At 39.0% G+C, this 25,642-nt stretch overlaps 2 protein-coding genes across 3 annotated transcripts in view; both read right to left on the bottom strand.

The window, feature by feature from the left end:
• Positions 1-106: 106 nt before the first annotated feature.
• Positions 107-16,586, bottom strand: LOC128526620 (kinesin heavy chain-like). Of its 2 annotated transcripts, XM_053498657.1 has the most exons (25): positions 16,467-16,586; positions 16,179-16,266; positions 15,990-16,063; positions 14,851-14,955; positions 14,226-14,274; positions 13,973-14,028; positions 12,475-12,562; positions 11,959-12,083; positions 11,630-11,734; positions 10,729-10,877; positions 10,332-10,480; positions 9,691-9,839; positions 9,492-9,560; positions 7,805-8,011; positions 7,555-7,701; positions 7,279-7,467; positions 5,899-6,016; positions 5,524-5,597; positions 4,706-4,797; positions 4,499-4,600; positions 4,339-4,399; positions 3,757-3,828; positions 3,411-3,515; positions 1,288-1,504; positions 107-218 (listed from the first exon to the last, which is right to left on the bottom strand). In XM_053498657.1, the coding sequence occupies exons 1-25, from the start codon at positions 16,584-16,586 to the stop codon at positions 130-132; spliced, it is 2,799 nt and encodes a 932-aa protein (XP_053354632.1). In that variant the 3' UTR covers positions 107-129. The 2 variants fall into 2 exon arrangements, with proteins under 2 accessions (XP_053354632.1, XP_053354633.1); XM_053498658.1 differs by lacking the exons at positions 107-218; positions 1,288-1,504 and having other exon boundaries at positions 3,484-3,563.
• A 2,359-nt stretch (positions 16,587-18,945) lies between these two features.
• Positions 18,946-25,642, bottom strand: part of LOC128526344 (methyl-CpG-binding domain protein 5-like) — a 42,061-nt gene continuing 35,364 nt past the window's right edge. The window contains exons 8-10 of the mRNA XM_053498111.1: positions 25,515-25,588; positions 23,772-23,847; positions 18,946-22,008 (exon numbers count right to left, since the gene is read on the bottom strand). Of these exons, the coding sequence (XP_053354086.1) occupies positions 21,931-22,008; positions 23,772-23,847; positions 25,515-25,588 (228 nt within the window). The 3' untranslated portion in view covers positions 18,946-21,930. The remainder of the gene's footprint in view (positions 22,009-23,771; positions 23,848-25,514; positions 25,589-25,642) is intronic.

Below are 25,642 nucleotides of genomic sequence, written 5' to 3'. Positions count from 1 at the left end.
AGTGCTGTAAAGAAAAAAAAAAACAGGAAGAAATCACTAAATCCCACAATTTACAGCAAGCCTTTAGTGGAATACAGACAACTGGAAGTGCAAACGAACACGCACACACGCACACAGTGGCAATGAAGCTTAAATATGGTAATAGCTGTAGACTGCTGGCCCGTCTCTTCCAGGATTTTCAGGGAGGGTGTGATGGTGGCCAGGACGAACAGACTTATCTGCAACACACACACACACTCCTATATAAACACTTTCCATGATTCAACATTCACTATTTATTAAAGAATAACATTATACATTTACAGTGATGCCTCGACATAAGAATGCCCCGCCTCACAAATTTTCGCCTTAAGAACTGAAATTTTGCAAGAAATTTGCCTCGGCATACGAAGCATTTTTGGAATGCGATCGAATGAACCTAAGCTAAGTTGCATGCATGTCCAGGAGCCGTTCAAAAAGTGTTTGCGTCAAGTGAAGCAAGGTTACATATTTTTGGTGTTTTGTTTTTTTTGCAGCTGGTGCCAAGAGGAATCATAAATTAAGGACATGTGAGGTTTAATGTCTATTTATTTCATATTTTACTTCATTTAAATGTTTTGTTTTTATATGCAAAAATACGATTATAGTGTTGGAAATTGGTAATTAGTAATATTTTGGGTGGCAAAAACAGATTTTCTGCATTTACATTATTTCCTATAAAAAAATGTGAAATCGATCTTTAATATAAATTTATGGCAAGGTACCACTGTATTGTTATGTTGCCTGCGGCCAAAAAACAAATAGCAATTTGTACTATAAAGCAAAATATACTTTTTTCATTATAGAAGGTTTTCCCTATATACAAATATAAAATTCGTACTTTTAATTATTGGCACCCTGAGGAGAACAAACTAAGACCTATTTTTTTCCTTACGTTACCATAAAAACGTGAAAGTGGTCCTTTCCCTTTCACCATACTGTAATTGTTAGGTGCCAATAGTTTGTGCACAACTTGAGGAAAAATATGGTTGGGTATGTTAAATATACAGTATAGAAATGGCTAATAAATTATTTGAGTTTATCATAAAAATATAGCACGCAGACCGCCACAGTTTTTTGATAAAATGCACGCAGTAAAATTTGGTTGATACAGTAATTATGACTATTTGTTACCACGACTCATATTAAGACAATGATTAGAAGAATTTTGTTTCTTTTCACTCGTCTCTGTACATGCTAATATTATAAAATTGGCTTCAGTTTGCTCACACACGTCTCTGCGTGCATCCGCATAAACCTAAGACTCACTGATGAGGGCGGCGTGTCCGCAGCAGGCCATGTTCATGGCTCGGATTGTGTCTTTGATGCGGTCCACCTCCTGCTGGTAGAGTCTGCGCTCTCGTGATGCGCTTTGTTTGGCCTCTCTGAGCGCGCACTCAAGGGCCTTCACTCGCTCCATCATCGCATGCAGACGCTTCTCACGTTTGGGAAGCTCACAGCGCAGGTCTGCTGTTTCTCGTACCAGCTGTTTCATGAAAGACCACACATCAGTCAACTTCATTACACACCTACTGTATATACAGTCGATGCTGACTGTAAAGCACTTGATGCACCTTTTTTTAACTGTCTGATAGTATATTAACTTCACATAATAATCATTTTAATACATCTGTGTTTTGTTATTTCAACATGTTTAAAAATTTGGTCATATTGCAAAAAAAATTATCAAGTAAATAATTAGTCTGTAATCAAATTGAGCTAGTTTCCGCTAAATTTAAACAATTACAAAAAGCCAAATATATGAATATTAAACTCAATGCTACTTACTGATTTATTTAATTTTAAGCAATTATTTCTAGCAAGAAATAACATCCTTCTGCAAGAATTACAAAAATAAAAGCTTTGAAATAGTGGTAATAATCTATAATCATCTTTAGCTAGTTTATGACCATTATATAATTAAAATAAATAAATAAATAAATACTATATGAGTACTTGAGATGTTTTCACATGCTACCTTTTCAGTGTAAGATTTGAATAGTTACGAAGAGGTTTATGCTCAGAAGATTATTCTGTATAAGGGTGAAGAATCCCTCCCCGACTCTACATTAAAACCTTGGCTTGTAGACTCCTTACATTTTAGTTTAGACCTTCTAAATACTGATATGGTACACAGTATTTAATTTATATACATTTATATACGTTTCTTTCCTTCTACAGCTTTGGTCCCAGTATTTAACATTTACTCATTTAATGATATTGAAGCATTTAATTAAACCCTTAAAAAAATTTTTGTTTTAATACCATCTATAAAAAGGTCTCATGGAAAATGTATACCAACATACGAGGTGGTATCAAAAAGTTGAGATAAGTTTTGTAACAGATGGCTGGATCCACAGTCACAGGAAGCATCGACCCTCATAAGTCAGTGTGCCAAAAGACATCGACCTGTGTACATTGGGAGCTGTGCAACTGGTGCTATTCTGACCATGTGTGTTACCACGTCTGCCATTTCATTATGGACAGCAAGTTAGAACGAAGAGCAGATGTGGAATTCTGGTTGAAACTGGGCAAATCTGCCACAGAGACTTTTGGCATGATTCAAGCAAACTTCTGGCGATGCTGCAATGGGTCGTTTGAAGAGTTTTGAGCAACACTTCAAAAGCAGAAGAACATCACTGGAAGATGACAAGGGATCAGGAAGACCTTCAATGAATTCCTCCAACCATTCAGCAACTTGTACATGATGATCATCAGAGAACAATCCACAACATTGCTGTCATTGTTGGTGTGTGATATGAAACAGTCCAGGCAATCCTCACATTTGAACTTGTGCTTTGTTGCTGCCAAGTTCGTCCCAAGCCTGCTGATCCAGGAGAAGAATGAACGTCGTCTCAAAGTCTGTCAAAAACTCCATCAGTGTGCTGTGGATGACCCGCCCTGTTTAAATCATTACCAAAAACAAAACTTGGATTTAAGGGCATGACCCTGAGATAAAGCAACCGTCTTCACAGTGGAAGAGCCCATCATCATCTCCACATCCAAACAAGGCGAGGCAGGACCGCAGTGCATGATCAATGTCTTTTACAACATTCATGCGATTGTGGATCAAGAATTAGCCCCCAGGGGCCAGAGCATTAATAACGAAATCTGCCGCTAGGATTTAAGGCATCTGAGGGATGACGTACTGTGAAAAAACAGAGCTTGTAAACAGAGCTAATCTCGTAACGTTTTGATACCACCTCGTAGTCCAACAAAAAGGACTGTGAGTTTGGATTTTAATTGACAAGTTGAAAGAAACAGTTTGAACACAAAACCCAAAATTAATTGAGTGCGAGAACATGATGAAAGAAACCCTTGTGTGCATAAATAACTGTATAACATACACACTTTAAGCGCGTGTGTGTGCTTGTTAAGACTCATCTGTTTACCTGTTTATGGACTTTGGTGAGTTGTTCTAGATTGTTCTCCAGGAAGGACAGCTTATGTTTGTGTAACATGTGGCTTCCTCCATCCTCACAGTCTGGTGTAACGCTCTGCAGTCAGCGACATCATCCTTACGTTAAAAGAGCCCTAATAACATGCTGATGAAGCACAAGGCCATACTGAAGAGTATGTTTTCATCTCAAAAAGATTTTAATACGGCACATGGCGTATTGTCCTACAAAGTACCACTATGGTCTACTTATTTAATGTAGTCGTCTGACCAGCTACCAAAACACCAGCAAGCAAAGACAGTCTACCAGTTTGACCAGATTTATGATATTCATATGGTACCATTTTCACACGTGTGGTCAGATCCTGCACAAACGTCTTCCGCAAATTATGTAAAGCCTGGAGCTGTCGGGCCTGAAACACAACACACATACAGAGTTGAGAGTTTCTGAGACACTGTGCTTGATATTAATCTTGGATACGAGTCTTACACTTTTAGTATGGAGTTCAGTGTCCTAAATAACATGCTTCACATTTAATTTTTAATTAGGAACACTTTAATGTACAGTGTACATTTATATATAAATACACAGTGTATAATTCCAGGATAAGAATATATACAATCAAATCAAGCAACATGAGAGAGAGACACCAGAAATCCCAATGCATCACAGCCTGCTGTATATGGGGCTCAGCAAGCAGTGAGATTCCCCAGATCTTAATCAGATCAAGCATCTATGAAACGCCCAGGACCGCAACCCACAGTATCAAAGAGCTTCGCAGAGTCATCCCCTGATGGGTGAGAGCTTCCCCGTGGCACAAGAAGAACAAACCCAGTGCTTAATATTTCACATTTTAATATTATAGCTGATCAGTGTTCTAAAAAAAAAAAATAATAATAAAAAATAAAATAAAAAAACTCACCAGTGTCTCTTCGAAGTCTCCCAGCTCATCCCTGGTGTGCTCAGTCTTCTCATTAGACACACTGTGTACAACACCACAGCGTTACCTTATGATTTGCTCATTTGCATCATGTGTGTGTGTTACTCTACACAAGTGTATTGTTTAACATAACGAGGATTACATCAGTTTCTGTAGTTGGATTTCCTTCTTCTGCTCTTGTATCCTTAAGCTTTCATATTCACATTGCTGCCTTTTCTGCTCCAGCACCAAATTCTCATTTATTCTGGGAAACAAAGTCAGACATTTAAAAAGGGAATACTAACGAATGTTTAAAAAAGGTATACGCGCGCGTGTGTGTGTGTGTGTATATATATATGAGCTCTTTTACTCCTTTAGGTCATCTAAAACCCTCTGTTTGTTGTTGAACTCCTCTCGCAGCTGAGCCAACATCTTCAACTGAGATTCTCCGACCAGAGCAGCCTACACAACACACACACACGTCTGGTTTTCAATCCTCAATTGAGCATTATTGTCATTATTTCAGAGATCACCACCGAGACACACATCACACTGCAAATGGGTCATTTTGATTCATACACATTTTTCACATTTCATAAAAATTTCTATAATTTATTTACAATTTATTTTGACTGTGTAAAGCTCCTTTGCGACAATGATCATTGTTAAAGGTGCTATACAAATAAAATCACACATTAGCTTATAAGACCAAGAACCACAGGTCCCGCAGGGGCAGCTTGGAAGATCCCAGGTTCAAGTTGCCCCTTGTTGGGCCCTTGAGCAAGGCCCTTAACCTTCCACAGCTCAGATGTATAATGAGAAAAATATAAAAGTCACTTGGATAATGGCATCTGCCAAATTGTTGTGAAAGTAACGATACAAAGTTGTGTCCTTTACATTCCTCATTAAGGGATTGGCTTTTTTCCCCTCCTTATGTCACAAATTTTATCTGCACTTGGTGGCAGTTTAGCTGAGAAAGGTTGAACGCTGTACTGTACTGTAGCAAGGGACATTATGTCATGGCTAAACCACAGACGTTAGCACTTCTGACTAAAGCACAATCGTTCCTCCGTCTAGTTGAAAAGAAGAAGTCAAAGTTGTTTGTCAAACAAGCATTCCTTGTATAAAAAAATAATAGGAATAATTCAGGAACATCATGACGGTATTGCACAGGCGCGTATACACTACCTGGCTCTGGTGCAAGTGGGTTATCTTTAGCAGCTCTTTCTGCTTCTCGAGTTCACACACATCCTGGTTGCTCTCTGAAATACGAAACCCGTAAGATGACTTCCTTTATTGCTACAGAAATCGCTCTCTAAAGAATATTTCAGAATTCATTTTAGACAGGATTTTTTTTTTAGGACCGAGCACGATGATTTTTTTTTTTTTAATATTACAAATTTAGTATATTACAAATATAGTTACTTTAAACCTGCTATGATATAAATGATTAAAGGAACTTTTTTGGTACAAGTAACTCATCAAGCTTTGATAGAATTAATTATTTTCCATAACATACCATAAAATGCAACCAACAATAACCAGCTCCATGTTAGGAGTTACCGTATGTGTGAAGTTTGGTTAACTCTTCGGCTAAAGTGCGTTGAGTGACCTCCAGCGTTCTCTTCATCTCCTTGGCTTTGTGCACACACTCGGTCAAAGACTTGATCTTCACCTGGTACTGTCGTCATGGCAACAAAAGGTGTCAACACATTAGTGCAGCCTGGCCTGCATCATCACTTATGGAAATTGTGTAAATGAGAAGAAACCGACCCCTATCGACACAATGCTTTTGTCAGAGTTTAAGCATAAAAGGGTCCCATATTTTACTTTAACATTCCGAGTTCCTTTCGAGTTCTAGCTGAAACATTCCTCAGATAATGCATCTTTTCATTCCTTGAACTCCCTTTATTTCACTCCTTCTTTAAATGTGCCATTTTAGTGTCTATGAAAATGAGCTCCGGCTGAGCCATGCCCCCCCCAGAGAACAAAGCTGAGAAACAAGCTTATATGAAGAAGGTCACATTAGGGAAAAAAAATCTAATTGGCATGTTTAAGTCCCATTCAGTGCAAAAATGGGAGGAAAAAAAAAACAAAGATTCTCTAAAGATTTTTTTGTACATGGACACTGGAAAATCTAAATGTCTAAAAGTGACTAAATAGTGAATTTTGTATAACAGGGCCCATATTCACCAAGCATCTCGTAGGAATCAGACATTCATTTAGGACTGAAAAGATTTCCTACCTCAGAGTAGGGCATAATTAGGGCGTCATAATTTATTTTTTTATTATTTCAGCGAGCAGTAGGAATGCCCTAATGAAAGCGCGTCATCTTTTTTGAGCTCCGTGTCAGTCAATGTTACTAAAATGTCTCCGCTCCGCGCATGTCTCCATCTGAACGCCATTTCCTCGCTACACCTAATCAGTTAGGACACCTCTGGAGCTCTTCTATGTTTTGGTAGAAATAGGAGTGATTTCCTATTTTAAGAATCTTGAAAAATAGCTCTTACTCCTACTCCTAAAAGTAGGACCAAAATGGCCTCGTTCTGAGAATTTTTGGCCACGGGAATTTTTTCCTACTCCGAGACGTTTAGTGAATATGGAATTTTATTGTCCTTTTTTTTTGGTGTCTAAACTTTCGAGAGTCACCATATGCATTCAACGCATGATTCATCATCATTATTTTTATTTTTTATATATGTGTGTATATATATATATATATATACAAATTTTAGTACATATGGAATGTGTTTATAGTATTTAATCACTTATTTTTTAGAAAGAAATTTAAATAGTGAAATTAAAAGTCTGTATTAAATTATGTGGTTTATAGTTTTCTTGGTTAAAATTAGATTTTATGTAATACATAATGAAGGCAATGCTTATGTATACATTTATTTCTTAAGCTCTGATTGACTTGCTCTTATTAATCTTAAGCATCACCTGAGAGACGAGTCTGTGACAGGACGCTAGCTCACTCTCGTTGTCCAGGATCTTGACAGAAGTGTGCTCATGGGCGTTCTCTAACTGTTTCATACGTCTTATGAGGCTCTTCAATTCAGTCTTCAGCTTTGTGAGAAAAAGCCGAACCACTGAGAACCCTTCGTCTATATCATCATCATCCTCACACACCTACAACACGAGGAGAGAGAAAGAAATAAGTAAAACTCAACAGCATGTTCAGTCCAGGACTAGACAGGATGTGGAGGACTTGTGTACCATGCTAATTTCATGAACGGTGATGACGGATCCCATGTCGGTCAGGTCCCTCAGCAGCACACGCAGGATGTCCACCGTCCTCTTTGTTTGGACAGCACTGAGCTCCTGCAGCTCTGCTAACTCTCTCTGAGTGACCCCTAGCATCTCCTAACACACAGAGTGTGTCCTGTTAGCTGGAACACATGTGCTTATGCAGTCTTGCCTTGTGAGTTTGTGTGTGGTGTGTACTCGGTGTAACCCGTGCGCTCACGTTCTTCACGGCGAGCTGCTCACTGAGCGTGTGATTTGTGCATTTTGCGTTAGAAGCCTGTTGACTCTTCCGGTCACAGTTAAGAGCGAGCTCCTCCAGTGCAGACAGCACCTCCTTCACCTCTCCCCTCATGTCATCGGTTTCTCTGTGTAGAGAACACAGCTCCTCCTGAACACGAGCGTTGTCCCTCTGCGACGACGCCAAGAACTACAAACAGCAGAAAAAGTTTGAACTTATGTTTTTACACATACAAATATTTACAGCATTTGGCAGATGCCCTTATTCAGAGCGACTTACATTTTTATCTCATTATACTTCTAAGCAGTTGACATTAAGGGCCTTGCTCAAGAGCCCAACATTCACAACTTGGTGGCTGTGTGGTTTGAACCTAGGACCTTCTGAACCGTAGCCCAATGCCTTAGACCTTTAGCTACCCCTGACCCCAAACAAAAAGCAGTCACAACATTTCTTCGACTGCAAGTGTCGCCCCAGACGATCTTTAACAGTATTATAACACATACACTGACTATCAGAAGTTGCCAGACAAAACTACTTTTTTAACGGGTTAAACAAGCTTTTGACTATGTTCACATTACCAGCCTGAAGTGACCCTAATCTGATTTTTTTTTTTTACCCTATTGTGACACAAATCTGATCTTAGCGTCGTCTGAATCCCCTAATCTGATGTTTGTCAGATGAGATCTAAGTCACTTTTGTATGCAGACAGAGATTGCTTTATATGCGATCGATACATGAGCACACTTAGGGTCCTGATGTCATCACTCAGCACCGGTAGCGTAGAGATTTCATAGCAGTGCTAGCAAAAAACTGCTAAAACAACTAAAGCAAGGTGGCTAGTTTTTTTCTTTTTTTTGGACTTTATTAAATCACTGCTTGCCGTCCACCAGAGCAAAACCAAAAGCATATATTTGCTAATTTTGTCTCCAGTTTTTGAAACAAATAAGCGGCACATAAATATGACGTGTTTTAACCTAGATGGCGTGAGCATAGACGCATCAATGCATGCATACCTGCAGTATAAGAGGACACACACAAGTCCACATTAAAGTCAGATAAAACTCTTGTAATTTTAAATGTGAACCATTCTGACATGCAAATCCGATCTGGCCAAAAAAAAAAAAAAAAAAAAATCAGAATTTACCAATGTGGCTTTGTAATGTTGACGCTGCTTTTTAGGAAATAGGGATGGAATCCATACAAGTGCACATCGACGGACGCACGGACGAACAGACAGATAGATAGACACAGACAGACAGACAGACAGACAGACAGACAGACAGACAGAAATAGATAGATAGATAGAAAGAGAGAACCTAGAACCTGCTGATCAGCAGTCCAACACCTAAACCACCGAGCTACCCTTTGCCCTCTTTCAAAAAAAAAAAAAACCCTCAAAAGAATTACTCTATGCAAGTGTAAATATCTTGACTCTTGAACTGGTCTCATTCTACTGGCATATAATTTAGCTTATTTCTATAATTGAATGCTTAAAATGAGCAAAATAATTTACTACTGGACAGGAAAATTTGTTAAATATGTCTAGATATAGGCATATTTATTTGAATCTTTTGTAAGAAACAGTACTTAAAGATGACTAAGATATCTTCACTTGTTAAGATTTCATTACAGCACTTTAGAAATTTCAGACTGAATGTCGATCTCTGACCTCTTCCTGCACCTCCATCTGTAGCCTCAGTTTCTCCACTAGCTGCGTCTGTAGATTAATCTCTTCATCCTACAGAGACACAATCACTTATTCACTCTAATAGCTCAAATGATCAATACATGCTTCATGTGTGTGTTCAATTCCACCGTTTTTCCACCTACTCTAGTATACAGTAGAGTATAGAGTCTAGTATACTCACCTTATCATCCAGGAGTTTGTACAGGTTGCTAATGTTCTTCTCAGGCTGACAGCTCTCCAAGGCCGGCGTTGAAGAAGCCAAACCGTTAACGATTTTTGTGAGCTCACAAAGCTCTTCCTGTTTTTCCTCCATCACGGGTACACACACACCTAAGATACACCACATATACAGTAGGGTAATTAAGGTAGATTCCCTATTCCGACAAGGTTGAGCTGCGAGATTCCATGGGATAGGATCATCTGAGATTTGAAACCTAGCCTTAAATTTAAACATTCCTACATTTACGGGAATGTTAATGATTAATCATTTATAATGTGCTCTACTAGATTTAGATCTGGTGACTGTGGAGGCAATTTGAGTGAAGGGACCTCAAGAAACCAGGTCTGTCTCAGCTTTGTGACATGGCGTGGCCATAAAGTGATGAAGATGGTCAACAATAATGCTCATTTAAACTAAATATCATTTGGCACTATGATATTAAAACCAACAACCATGCCACACGTAAATTCACTTAAAACCACCTTTCTTCACTGTTCTAATGCCGAGTTTGGACTTCAGCAGCTCGTCCCGACCAAATCTACATACTTAAATGTGGAATCCACCATTCAATCCCTACCCACCCAAACATTTCTTTCTCTCACCGCTCCTCCACTGCCTGAGCTCCGTCTGGATTTTGTCGATCAACTCCTTCATATGAAAGCCTTTCTGTTTCTCTTTGTCGTATTTCTTCTTCCACTCTGCAGCCGTCAGCTCCAAATTCACACACACTGTGTTTCTGATGCTTTTTGCTCTGTTCGGAAAAAAGCGAGAAACATTTTTTTCCATTTGATTAAACTCCCCCAACATGGAAAGGCAGTTAAGGAATATTTACGCAAAGTTTAATTACAATGATAGAAGATCAGAAAGTGTAAAATAGACTGGAACTACATTTACTCGTTTCCGCATAGACAGCGTATATAAACCAGAAACAACCGATTTGGGCTGTGGGTATTTTTTTTTTAATCGCGCTGGAGCTTTTTTGTGTGCCTTCATTGTCACCTTTGTCCAAAGAGGAGTGTAGATCTGGTCTCGGCCTCGTTAAAGGGAGACGGAGAGCAGCAGATGACGATGGTGGTCCTGCAGTTGCCACCCAGAGAATCCTGAAGGATCCGAGTCATCTTACTGTCACGGTACGGTACATGGGTTTTCTGCAACATACAAAAACACGAAGCTTTTTCCACTTCCTTAACATAGTACTTGTGTATCCATCCATCCGTCCATCCATCTAGGAACCTCTGTAGTCCAACTAGAAACCTTGGAGGCCAATGGTGACCAATGTATATTTCCATTTGTACGACTGTGGTAGGACCTCCAGTCAACATCCACATACGCATTCACACACACACATTACAGGCAATTTGGAAACATCAATTATTCTAATCTGCACGTCTTTGGACTGTGTATGGAATCTGGAGAACCCAGAGGAAACCCACCAAGCACGGGAAGAACATGCAGACTTCATACACACAGACCTGAGGCAGGAATCGAACCCAAGACCTGGAGGAGCACTTGTGTATACAGACCATAAATGGGTAAAGTTGTGCATCTACTATTAACTGTGAACATAGTAAAAGTCTATAAATTAATTATATTCGGTGTACATGTTCTATGCAACGGTGATGTAATGTCTTAGCATTTCATCATTTTAAAAATAGATCCATAACTAAACAATTTCCCTTTGCGTTTGATGAATCCATCCATCCACCCACAAGACTATTGCGTGGCTTTTATATAAAAATATTTAGTAGTGATAGCACATTAATAATACTGTTTATGCAGCTTTTATCCTTTAATGATTTTGGAGATTACTATAGATTTTAGTGAAAGAAAGCCCATTATACAGAATCTGGCAACCTTGCACAATCAGACTCCAAAAAGAGAGAGAAAGTAAAGCTCTTACAATTCCTTCTGCCAACGCGGAGATCACGTTGCCGAGAGCCGATAGGGACTTATTGATCATTTTTGCTTCGTCCAACACTGCACCTGCGGCACCGGTTTTACTGACCTGCAGGACGCCAGCAGAAGGAGACATACGCTATCAGATTCTCAGACAGCTGTAATAAAAACTGTGTCGAGTAGAGAGTAAAACACTGAGCAGTGTGCTGTTATAGAAAAAGTGATCAACATCAAGGATGTACGATGCAGCCTGACAAAGTGGACGTAGTGTTGCAACTATAAAAGTTAATTTATTTCTTATGACAAAACATCCTGAAGTGTTGTACATCTCACCTTCTCACTGCCAGCGAGGTCGACCAGGTAGAGTTTTCCTGTGAGTTTATGCGCCGTGTCCAGGTGCTCCTGTTTGATATTGATAAGGAAGATGCTGTGACTACGGGAGCTGTGCTCGTTCATATCTGACACACACACACATATAAATGATAAAGATTATATACTAACATTTATTGCACATCTCACATTTTCACTAAGCATGGTTGATGATCTGTAATTGCTACTACATGTTTATTGTCTGTTATGTTACAAGCAATAAATGTGATTGTTGAAATGTGAAAATTATGTGAAATTTCCTTTGGGATAAAAAAAGTATGTATGTATTCATCTATGTATCTCTCTATTACATGACACTAATCACAACGACACCAAAACAAGGACATGGCCAGGAAATCAATGTTGGCCGCAAGTGGTCTGGAAATCTTAAAAGAAATCTTACAATTGTAGTAAAAGGTGTTAATATAAAGTCTTATAGTGAGTGGTAAGGTTATGTTTGACAGAGGAAGGAACACTCACTGGTTACTGCTACATGTCTGTTTGCCTTTCCATCATCAATCACACCCATCATTTCCTCTGGACTGGAGACAAAGCGCTCGGTACAACCCTACCACACACACAGACAACATAAATGAAATGAATTAGGTTACCAAAAAACATTTGCAGTCATTTAAGTCAATTGTGCTTCCCCCCCATTTTTCTTCCTAATTTAGTGGTATCCAATTCCTCCCTGTCACAAGGAGGCTTTTAAATTTTTGGTACTACTACCACTCAGTCGGGAGGGCCGAAGACCATTATGTGTTCCCTCCAAACTGCTTGCTCACGCACTGTTGGGGGCAGCGTAACACACTCGGAGGACAGCGCTATCCGCTCCTTCCGCTTGTGTGAAAGACGCCCCTCACAGACGCCCTTGATTGGCTGTAGAGCAGGGATTAATGTGGGAGCACTAAGTACCCCTTATCCTTCTCCGAACTGACTGTAGTCTAATTTTTTAAACTGTTTTATTTTTATTTTAAATTATGTTTTTATTAGTTTTAATTAGTCTTTTATTTTTATTTTTAATAAAATTTTAATTAGTTTAAAGTTTTGTTGCAAACTGCATTTATTTTTATTTTAAATGAAATTTAAAAGTTTTTGTTAAAATGTCTTATTGCTATTATCTTTTATTTCATTTCATGTTTATTTTATTTTCTTCAATGTAAAGCACTTTGAATTACCACTGTGTATGAAATGTGCTATACAAATAAACTTGCCTTGCCTTGCCTGAGAGAGCTCCGCCAATCAGCTCTCTCTACACCTCCGGCTGCGAGAGGTTACAGCATCACCCAGGAATAGAACTCGCAATCTCCGGATGATCGGACGAGCACTTTACCACTACGCCACTCAGAGGCAATTGTGCTTTTAATAAATTGCCATTGCCACAAAACTGCTTTACAGGCACCTAACCGATAGAAAACTTGGGGAACAAATTGGTTCCCCGTCCTCTTCTGAGTCACACAAGACGGTGCGGTTATAAATAATTATAGTATAAGTGTAGAAGAGGTGTAGCGGCACGGTGGCGTAGTGGTTAGCTATGTCACATTGCACCTCCAGGGTGGAGGATTCGATTCCTGCCTCGGGTTCCGTGTGCACGGGGTTTGCTTGTTCTACCTATGCTTGGTGGGTTTCCTCCGGATACTTCGGGTTTCTCCCACAGTCCAAAGACACGCAGGTCAGGCTAATTGGTGTTCCAAGTCCTACCATAGTATTAAAATGGGAATAAATACAATGGTCATCAGCATTGGCCTCCACGGTTCCTAGTTGGACTACTAGTTGGGCTCCCAGGTGGATGGATGGAGAAAAGATGGTGCAGACAATCAGGATGATCAGGATGAGCATCATAATACTTATAATTATAGTAGCAGCTTGTAGGTGTATTAGTTGTATTTTTAGTCATGGTAATTGTATTTAGTTCCAAAGTAAAAAATTTTTTCAAATGATCTACTTAACATTAGCTGTAGTCAACCTTTAGTGTTACCTTCACATAAGGAACACGGTTTTTATTCTCGTGCACCGGCAGGTTCTTCTTCGACACTACAAAAACAAAAATGTGATCAGTGTAATACAGAAGAACATTCATAAATAAATGTTTGATGACATCAAATACTGGATGGTGTGGATTGTCACAACATACCTCAAATATAGAAATTTGTCTAAAACTGAGCAAAACTGACCAGCTATAAGGAATAATAAACTACTTCTCTTATCAGTAACAGCATTTAAAGCCTCACCGTCCAACAAATCCCTGATTTTCTCCAGATAGATTTCAAAGTAGGAAACCTGTACAAGTCAAGACACAAGATCATGAAATAAGTACAATGTGTGTACTACACTCTCCCAGGTAGCAGTGTGCATCAGGACCGAGATGTCATGTGAAGCAAGAAAAAGGGTAGTAATCTCATCAGTCACACATTTTGCTCATATTTTGTAAACGTATGTGTAAGTGTGGTTGCAGTTGCTAATTTGTAAGTGAGCTGAAGTGGGTTATCAAATAAATAAATAAATTTGGAGCAGAAGGTCATGTGGCCTGATGTTTCCAGATTGTCCATATTTAAAACATGATGAGGTAAAATGAAGAAGGTCATGCACCCATCATGCATAGTGTCCACTGTACAAGTCTCTGGAGACAGTGTTATGATCTGGTGTTGCTTCAGATGCTCAGGTCTAGACTCAGCAGCGTTATGTGGAAATAAAAACAAGTCCGCTGACGATCTGAATGTACTGCATGACCAGGTTATCACATAAATTGGGTTTTTTTATCCCCGATGACATGTGGCATTTTCCAGGACAAAGTGGTTCTGGGAGCACGAAGAATCATTTTCACACATGAACTGGACACCACATCAAAGCTCTCACCTTAATATGGAACTCGAGGTTCTCCTGCATGGAGTAAATGTGATTGAAAATATCATGAGCGATTCGAGGAATTATCCCCATCATCTGAGGGTCATGAAGCTTCCCCTGTAAAACAAGTGCGTATCTCGATCAAGATCTTACGGAGCCCCTCTGGTGACATTGGGGAGGGGAAAATTCTGTGGCCATGACGTGGGAACAAAATGGTGAAATGTGTGGCCACAAAATACTACGTTGTAGTCACAACTTGCGTGGATATGAGATAATATAACACGTCGTCATGAAATACTATCTAATATCTATGCATTAATAGGTTGTGGCTTTAACATAGTATCTCATGACCATGTGTTATACTATGTTATAGCCACAACCTATTAATGACTAGATATGAGATAGTATCTCATGGCCATGTGTTATACTATCTCATATTTACGCATTAATAAGTTGTGGCTATAGCATAGTATCTCATGGCCACGTGTGATACTATGTTATAGCCACAACTTATTAATGATTAGATATAAGATAGTACAACACATGGCCATGAGATATGTTATAGCCACATCTTATTAATGCATGGATATGAGATATTATAATGTGTGGCAACAAGATACTGTCATAGCCACAACTTAGTATCTTATAGCCACGTAATATATTATCTAAGCTCTAATTAGATAACATTAATCTAAATTAATGTTATGGCCACAACTTATTAATGTGTGGCCACAAGTTACTTTGCTATTTCACAACTTATTAATGCGTGGAGATGAGATAGTACCTTGTGGCCTTGCATTATACTATCTCATCTCCACGCATTAATAAGTTGTGGCTACAGTATAGTATAACATAATATAATGCTAGGCTACAAGGTACTACAGCATATTATACTGTACTGTAGCCACAACTTATTAATGTGTGGAAATGAGATAGTATAATGCTTAGCCAAGAGATATAATGTTATATCCACAACCTATTAATGTGTGGAGACACAACATACCATCTCATTCCCTCGCCTTAGTGAGTCATGACCACAGAATATTTCGCTCCATCCAATGTCACCAAAGGCAGAAGGGCTCCGTAAAAAAAATCCACACACACACACACACACAAATACTTACAAACACACTCATGCTCACCAGACTCACCTCCATGGTGTGTGTTTTTCCTGAAGATGTTTGGCCGTAGGTAAATATGGTGCCATTGTAGCCACCCAGGACGTCTAAACATGACGTGAAGATAATCACAGAATCAATTACGAAATAAAAAATTTTAAAAAAATGTGTGTGTGTGAAAGTCCTCAGTCTGTGTTGTAAGGTGATGATGTAATGCTGTACCTCTGACTGTGTCTTTAGCAGAGGAATCATAGACCTGCTCCTGTGTTGTATTTGGGGGGAAAACCCGGTCAAACACATACGGCTTACTCTGAATCACACACACACACACACACACACACATGGAGGTTAAATGCAACTTTCCAGGTAGAACAGGTGAGAATGAGGTATAATTAGGCAGAGAGACTTTATAGGGGAAAAGTGTATTTTGAGAAATAAAATGGAAATGATCAGAAAGCTGAGTAATGTCTCCACTCTTTAAGACTTTCAGGACATGAGGACAGGACTTACACACAGCACCACTGTCTCACTGCCTCGGAATGAGACGCTGTGTTTGTTTCCTCTCCTGACTTCTGACTCGTTCAGGGGTCTGAACCGACACAGCACTCTGACTCCGCACTCCTGCTCCATCACTGAGCCTCAACCGCACACTTCAGCGAGTATTTAACACCACACAGGGCTTAGATTCAGTCAAATAAACACCACAAACTCAGGAGGACCAGGCCTGGGGACGCCGAGAGGCGGGAAAGCAGCGCGCGGCCGGCCGCGCGCACGCGCACGTGCCGTTAATTAATTAACAGCGCAGAATCGCAGAACGAGTCTTTGATTCTTTGAATCGAATCCTTTGATTCCTTGAGTCGATTCTTTGACTTCCCTTGATTGTGGCGACTGTTTCATTTTTCAAATCGACACTTTGAATCAGTTTTTTTATTTTTATTTTTACTTCACTTTGATTTCTTGACTCGATTCTTTGATTCGTTCACTCAAAGATTAAAAGGAATCTTTGATTCGACTCTTTGAGTTTGAACCTCATATACAGTGTAGCTTTTCTCTGTTGTAGCTGTAGGTAAGAATGACTCTTTTTGTTTAATGTCATCAAAATGATCCACCTCAGACGCATGTGAAGATTCATTCATCTTCTAGGATGGCGAAATTAACCCAAATATGTGTGGGAGTAATGTGAAGGCTTTTGATTCGCCCACCCCCCCTGACTGCTTGGGCCCACCGGGGCCTTATAACCCACAGACCTGTCCAGTAATCCATCGTTACTAGCATTTATTAATCTAGGAACGAAACTGATTAATTTTCAATAAATCTCATCGTTGAGGTGGAAATGGAGAGTACAAGCCGGTGGACACTCTGCCTAACAACCATCACCATCTCAGGACACAGGACCGTGCACACACACACCATATGTAGAAATAATATAGAAGACCTATCTGTTTCTTAGATGGATTATTGAACAGGTCTATGGGTTACAGGCCCAGGGGCCCAAGCAGTCAGGGGGCCCCAAATCCAGAGCCTTCACATGACATCACTCTCAACAGAGATGAACAGAGTCAAAAGGTGAAATATCTCACTGCAGACTGAAAAAAAAAAGACCTACTTAATAACTCTGAAGGCAATTCCTGGGACATCGAAAGAGTAGGAGGCCATCAGCTGAATCCTCTGTATTTTGTTGACACGGTGAAGAATTTGTTGCATGTTCTTCCTTCTCTATTGTTTCACAGAGAATCTTGTATATAATCATTATTTTATTTAAAAACGGTCATATCTATTGTTAAGCCGTACCTTTGATGAGGTGGGAGATGGTGAGTGATTGCCAAGGGGGTGAGATGTGTGTCTAAGTCACGATAACTGCAGCTACAGGTTGTTCCAGACGTCTGGATCCAAAGGCATGTTTCCTTATATGAACTTTTTAAAATTTCACAACAAAGATGGTTTTCCAATTAAGAACTGAAAATAGAACCAGATCTAACATGACTCGACTCGAAAAGTCACTCATATATAGTGTAACATCAACAGTTCTGATGTGTGTATATATATATGAATTAACGTGGAAAAATGATTGACAGTAGTGGATCTTAACCACAGTCCAGTGATGAAACTCTTAGCTGCAGCGAAACATTTGAATGCTACAAACGTTTTTAAAAAAACTGTATCCGTGAATGATGATCCCAGATGAAGTGGAACGTCTGAACCTTGAAAATGGACAGATAATTTGAACTTGCAGAAGAAATGCATCTCTTTATGGGAACTGTACACACAATCTTTCATCAAGAACACTTGCATGTTACAGGATTTCGGCTGGGAGTAATTGCCACATCCCAAATACAATCCTGACCTTGCGCAAAGCCATTTCCACATGTTTGGGCCAAGAAAGGAGTTCCTGGGAGACCAGGGTTTCGGACAACCTAAAGCCGGCAGCCGATCATGGCTCCGGGACGTAGAAAACTTTCTATGTTGCTGGTGATAAGTGCACTGGTGTAACAGAAATAAAGGAGGTTGTTTTACTTTCATAACTCATGTTCTGTTATTCTGCACAACCAAAAGTCCTGGTTTGACTTGAACGCTTGATCTTGTAGAAAAATCTCAGTGAACCATTCGTAAGCTCAAAGAGACAGCGGTCACTTATGAACCGACACTTGTGATATGCAGAACATCGCTCTATACAGGAACCGGACAGAAATGTGCAGCAAACAACACTTTGCTGTACTGATATATTAATAGCAGATGTTTAAAACGTCCTATGAGACGTTTGAGAATTTTTTATAAACTTGTGCTAAAAGCTAGTGGGCCTTTTTATGACCACTAGATGGCAGCATTCTATTGAAAACTAGTACAGTATGAGCTTCTCCAGTTACATAATTTTAACTGCACTGTACATTTGTTTAGTCTAATCAAATAAAATTAGCCATTTTCGTCCAATCTGGCAACCTGAAAAAGGAGTCATGACAAAAACAAACAAAACACTTTGCATCCACAAGAATTTCAAGTATGAGTGATCAGTTTTTAATTGAAACATCGGTGCAACATTATTTCAATGTTACATCACAGTATGACCTGTAATGTTCACAATATTTACAAAACTGCTGTTCAGGACAACCCATAAAAATCTAAAAAACAAACAAACAGAAGCAAACAAAAAACATGAAAAAAAAAACAAGCAATAAGAAATGATGGACTTCAACAAACTATTCCTAGCTAGCTGAAATGAATAAAATCAAGTGCACAACATACTTTGCCAAGTCAACGGCTGTAAAGTATATATCAATGAGAAAATATATACTTAGTTACATGTTGGTTTAAGAGGGAAAGAAAAAAAACAACCCTCGGATACTGACAACGTAAAGGTTGGTCATACCAGTCAAGATAAAGAGCACGCAAAGTAAGACGAGAAAACAAAAGAAAAAAAGTTAGGAAACATGGATAAGAAGAAAAAGCCATGGACAACACTGAGGATCTGAACACAAAACTGGTTTTTGACCTTGAGACACTGAGTGAAAGGAACAGACGGCGGTGTTCTGTGCTCGGAGTGGACTTCACCAGAACCTCAGGACTCGCGCGGCGCAGGATTTTCAGCGACAGAGGGGAGAAAAAATGTAATAAAATAAACGAGTTGTAAAGCATCTTAGAGTTAACTTTAAGGAGAACGTTGATAAAAACAAAAACAAACAAAAACCTACAGGACATTCAGATGACACAACATGGCTGCTTTACGATCCATATTCTGTTATATTGCACTCAGAACTCTTAGTAGTGTACTGTATTTCCTATAAAGACGGAATAATAACGGCAGAAATTAAAAAAAAAAAAAAAAAATTTCCGGATGTGAAAAACACTCTGGGTGTGTAACAAAACTAAAAACAACAAATACTAAAACGCTTCTCTAGACGATATCGGTACATCATAATCTGACCTGTCTCTGTTCCACCAAGCAAGATGATCGAGTTAAATATAAAAAAATTTCGCATGATTCTTTGTTTTTAACCTCCCACACGAGTATAGTCTTAAAAGGACAGTTACATCTTACTGAAGCCACACCCCCAAAACATGCTTCCTTGAACTGACTGATTCACTTTTAAAAAGTGACTATTATTATTATTATTATTATTATTATTATGGTCTTGGCTACCAAACAGAAAGGGTGAAGACTAACACATCCTTCCTTCCAAGACTTGCACATCATTTTGAATGCTCCAGGAAGAAAAGTGCTATTCGCCCTCTTCCGCATACATAATCCCCATAGATGCTGCTGATTTCTTTCTGAAAGAGTAACATCATCGCTTTTGACACCAGGACGGCTGTCGGAGTCATGAGGAACACGGGCGCGTTAGTGGCCTCATTAGTGTTTCAGATAACTGTAGACTGTAGTGTTACAGCACTCTTTCTATCCTGTTATCACTTCCTCACTGACCTCTAGTGGTCAAACCTGATATTACACAGATCAACAATAACACTGCGTTACCAATAAAAATCGCCGCGCAGCTGTCTTCCCAAAAAGAAGTAAAATCTGACGAGATCTCGGCTCTCACTCAGTCGAACCGTCCCTAACACACTGTTGCAACATAGGAAGGGAATAAAAACAAACAAACAAACAAAAAATAAAGGTAACAGTAACACCGATATACAAACAGCTACGACACTGCACGGGGCAAAAAAAAAAAAAAAAACACAAATAAAATATATAATTATCTCTTAGAGGAATAATACTGAATACTATGAAGGCTGTAACTCTTTAGAGTGATACATAGAGATATAAACTTTATACATACACGTGTAAGGCTTTAACAGAGCGCTCGCTCAGGGTTTGCATTATTGCCAAGAACAATCGAACAGCTAAAATAAATACAGAATACTGTACAAAAATAATTTATAATAAAGAAAATAATGAAAGGAAAATAAAATAAGGCCCCTTAATTGCAAACCTACCCCACATTTGTACACGTCATGTAATAATTTTTTTTCCTCAAAGCATTCTGGAGGTTCATCATTCATGTATTAATTTTTTTTTTGGTTTTGATCGATCCATCGATCGATCGTCTGTGGTACGAATATTTTCAAAAAAAAAAATAATAATAATAAAGAGATAAACGACAAATACGGCCATGACGACGAAGTAGTGTTTAGTCAAACAGGAGCAAACTACAGGGGTCCAAACACTTTAGTCCGTCCTGCAACCTGAGGACGTCCTGTTCAGCTGGTGAAGTCCACTCGCTTAAACACACACGCACACACACACATACACACGCAGCTGTGAACAGCCATTCTGTTACTCCCGCTCTGAGTGTATGACATTGTTTAAGGTTATCTCCATTCCTGTCAGTTATAGCCACACACACACACACACACACACGTACACACACACTCCAAAAGAAGCACATAAAATCGTCCGACTGACTCTATTTCGTCCTATTCACACGTGGCCGTATGGGCCGAGAACTGAATAGAAACCAGCACACGTTGGTAGACTTTTTTTTTTCTGCTTTGATTCCTTTTTTTTCTTGTTTTTTTTGTACAACTGAAGATAAAGTATGCATCGTCTGCTTGTACATGGCATTATCGTACAATATTTACATTTCTTCGCAAGATTTCACCATGAAATTTCTGTATTGTCTATATACACATTGAAAATGTATCAGAAATATTTGGACTGTCTATTCTCTTAAATGCAGTATTTTTTTTTCTTCTTTTTTTCCCATATTTTCTTTGTATTCTAGAAAAAAATAGTTCTTCAGTGAGTTGTAGTCAAATCGCCACCATTTCTGATTGGCTTTATCCAGCACCTGTCAGTCACTTTGTGAGGGCGGGGCCTTGACGAGCCATCTGCTAGGACATAGCACCAGGTCTGAGTTTAACACACACAGAGAAAGAGAGAGAGAGAGAGAGCGAGAGAGAGAGGGAGAAAGAACACCAGTGTGTGTTTAGATTCTGTGAGGCTGGATCCCGTTCTGGTCACTTCCCTCTCTCTCTGTTATCTGGAGATCTTCCTCCTTTTGGGTTTGGGCAGTTTCATCTGCCGTTCTCGATCTCTTGAGGACATTGGATGAACCTGCGCAAAAAACAAAACAAAAAAAGAGAACATGAAAACTAAAGCTGTTGTCATAGTTACACTGGTGACACCAAGTGCTTCTTAGATTTTTCAGTTGGGAAAATGTTTTTGTTTGTTTGTTTTATTAGTGACTGAATAATCCTTGAAAATAAACAAAATACCTGTAAATAAGGTTTGAACACACCTTCTAATTCAACTTTTTTTTTGTGACTTATTTTCTACGTTTTATAACAATACTGGAAATTTTAATACTATTAAGGTTAAGTAACAACAACAACATTATTATTTTAGGGCATGAAGGTCAGCTGTTCTGGAACAGTTCTTATAAGAGCAGTATTGTTGTCCACTGCCATTTTTAAAACCCATCAAGCACCATGATGTAACTTGAAGGTCTCTCATGAAGACCTTCCCAGGAAAGCAAGACCAAAACATACCACTGCTGCAGAGGAGAAGTTCATTTAGAGTCACCAGCCTCAAAAATTACCAATTAAAAACCAGCACCTCAGATTAGAGCCGTTGTGAAGGATTTACAAAGCAGAAGTAACAGATACGTCTCAATATCATCTATGCAAAGAAGATTATTGTATATTTTGGATAAACGCCTTCAGTATTGATTTACAGTGTAGAAAGAAATAAAAATCATAACGACCATGGAGTTAGTAGGTGTCTCCAAACTTTTGACTGGTAATATATGAATCATTCAAGATTTAAAAAATAACTTGAGGCATGAACCAGTGAGAAACAGGTGCAGATGACAGATGATCGGGCCGGTGATTAGTACTGTATACTGCTAATGATGATTAATTGGAACAGATGAGAGGGAAAATGAGGTCGCTGCTGCTGAGGTTGTTACATAAACAAACGATTTATAAATGGTATCTTTAAGGCACTCTGCAGCCTGACTCAGTAAAACATTTTTTCCAATTTCTTTAATTTAATCTACATCATTCAATCTGTAATCTACTATCTATATTCAATTTAATCTACTCAATTGAATCTATAATTTATTGTAATTAGTTTAATATAAAGGAATAAACGTACTGTATGTAGGTAATTTAAAAAAACCTTTTCATTCACAAAAAAACTGAACATTGACTTTTTAGAACTAAAAAAAAAAATGGAGAAAATATTTTAAAATTCTGTTTTAAGTGGCGACATGTGGACAGGAAAAAAAGTGTACTGACATGCTTACTGAGAACTTTTTTTTTTTTTTGCCAACATGGCTCTGCAGTTATGGTTACATCAACACTTGCTGGTTTGTCAGGCTACGACAGTGTATTTTTGCATGTTGCATTGTTTTGAGAACAAATAAAAACCTGTTTAAATGTGGACTAGGACTTAAAAAAACAAAAACCACAGAAATCTTGTAAAACAACAGTTTGTTATTTTATCAGTAATGGGGAGATGAGCGACAGACACGACAGCTAACACTAATTATTCTAAAAAAATAAGCCGAATTTGGCTTTTCCTAGGCAAACGTAACTTCACTCTCACACACACACACAGGTACTTAATTAACTGTTTAATTTCTTTGTGAGATATTTCTAAAACGCCTCACAGACACTTCCTGTACAAAATTCAAATCCAGTCGTCTCTCGACTTCCTGCCCTTTCTTCATTCTCTCAAACACCGAAGCATTAACTCATAAAGCCGATAGAAACAGGAGTTGGTAGGACGCAATATCCAGTCACGTCGAGTCATAGCGAGCGGTGTGTGTGGAATCGCTGTGTAATGGATAATAAATACATCAGAGAGTTACTCACAGTGCCTGACATCTTGTCCAGCTCACTCATGGCTTCCTGGATAGCAGCTTCTAAAGGATTATTCAATTTCCCAGCTCTGAAAAAAAAGGAGATGAAGAAGAAAAAAATGAGACAGGAACAGGAAGTGTTAGTTTTCAAGATTCAAGTGCTTTTGAGAGATGGAAGAGAATCAGACAAAGTTCCTCTCCTCACCAGCAGATGGCGGGAACAGAATTTCAGCACTAGACGTACGACTACTGACTTTAAGACCATGTTCTGCTATCGTGTTTTTTTTTTACATTTACCTCATCGCATCAGTAAAAGGAACCAGCACAAGATTAGATTTGTTTCTTAGCGAAGCAGTGATGCTGATCCATTAAGTGCTGGTGTTTTGGAAAGTGTGTATTATTACATTCCAACTTTAACAGAAGCATATTAATTCATTCATTTATTCATTCCGAGGTGGGAATCGAACCCTTGACCCTGGAGGTACAAGCTTTACAGTGCTGACCATCATTTTTTTGGTTTTGGACCACCCAGGTTTATGGAATTATGTGTATTAAGCATCGTACAGTACTTTCATGACAAGATTTTTTTTTTTTTTGCAGGGTGGAGTTTGAAAACCCTAAACACACACACACACTGCTGTGCTATTATGTAAATGTCAATGAGAATTATCAATGCCACAACATCTGGCTTTTAGTGCTGCCTTTCTAGAGGGAGAAAAAAAAAAAAACAGAAAAGAAAAAGCATGCACAGTAACGGAGGAGTGAATCCAGATCATTGGTCCTTAAACCTGATAAACTTCCAGTGATCTGGAAGCGGACAGTAGCGGACAGTTCCCTCTTACGCTAGCAAAAAATAAACAGGTACAGGAGCGGTAGTGCGAGTGCTGGACAAATAATAATAAAAAAAGCTTAAATTGTACTGCTAACGGAATATGGGAATAACGCCGCAAAAATCTATATGGCTTTTTCACGGTTTTCGTGGGAGGGGGGGGTTGGGGGCTGGAGCCTATCCCAGAAGTCTTAGGGCACGATGCGAGGTACACCCCCGATGGACAGGGTGCCAATTCCAAAAAATGCCTTAACATAATTGGCTGCATGATTCTACAGTCTGGACAAAAAAGAAAACAGGCCCGGTCTTGCTCTTCGTTTCTTCATATCATTATTTGTACATATTTAGTTCAACCATCGAAATAATCCGCCTTGTACAGCCATTTCTTACACACAAAAATCTCAAATGGCGAAGAAAAGACCTTACGGTATACCCTGTAAAAGAAAAAAGAAAAAAAGCTCAGTAGTGCATGGCTCTGTGAAACTTTTTACATATTACAAATCAGCAGATGTTTTCACACTGTTCAGATTTTGGCATGGACAGGGTGCCAATCCATTGCAGGGTGCACACATACACTCATTCACACACTTCAGGCAATTTTGGGAACGCATCTGCAGGTCTTTGGAGTGTGGGAGGAAACCCATCAAGCACGAGGAGAACATTTTTCATATCAACATATTTTTAATTAAGTCATGTTTGTATAGTTGTTTGAAATTAAATAAAATTCAGTTCATCATACCTCCTAGGGTGTGCTGGAAACAAAAAAAAAAGAAAAGTCTCTCCGTACTGCACAATCCCGAGGCATTTCTATCTATATATAATGCTAATGCTATAAAGGCCCATCGGCGCACGCAGACCGCGAGTACATTTCAGACCTGTGGGAAACAGTGCGCGGATAATACACCCAGTCACAGAGACGAGACTTACTTTCTGTTCCTCTTGGCAGCTCTGTCACGTGCCTCCAGGTCCTGCGTTAGTGTTTTCAGCTTCTCGGGCTCCACCTGTAAGTGACATTTATAATGTTTTTTAGCGCAACGATACCGAGGGGCAGTGCA

Source organism: Clarias gariepinus, chromosome 6, assembly GCF_024256425.1.
Source record: "Clarias gariepinus isolate MV-2021 ecotype Netherlands chromosome 6, CGAR_prim_01v2, whole genome shotgun sequence".
Classification (NCBI taxonomy): domain Eukaryota; kingdom Metazoa; phylum Chordata; class Actinopteri; order Siluriformes; family Clariidae; genus Clarias; species Clarias gariepinus.
The sequence above is the reverse complement of the archived record's forward strand: the minus strand, read 5'-3'. Positions and strand labels throughout refer to the sequence as shown.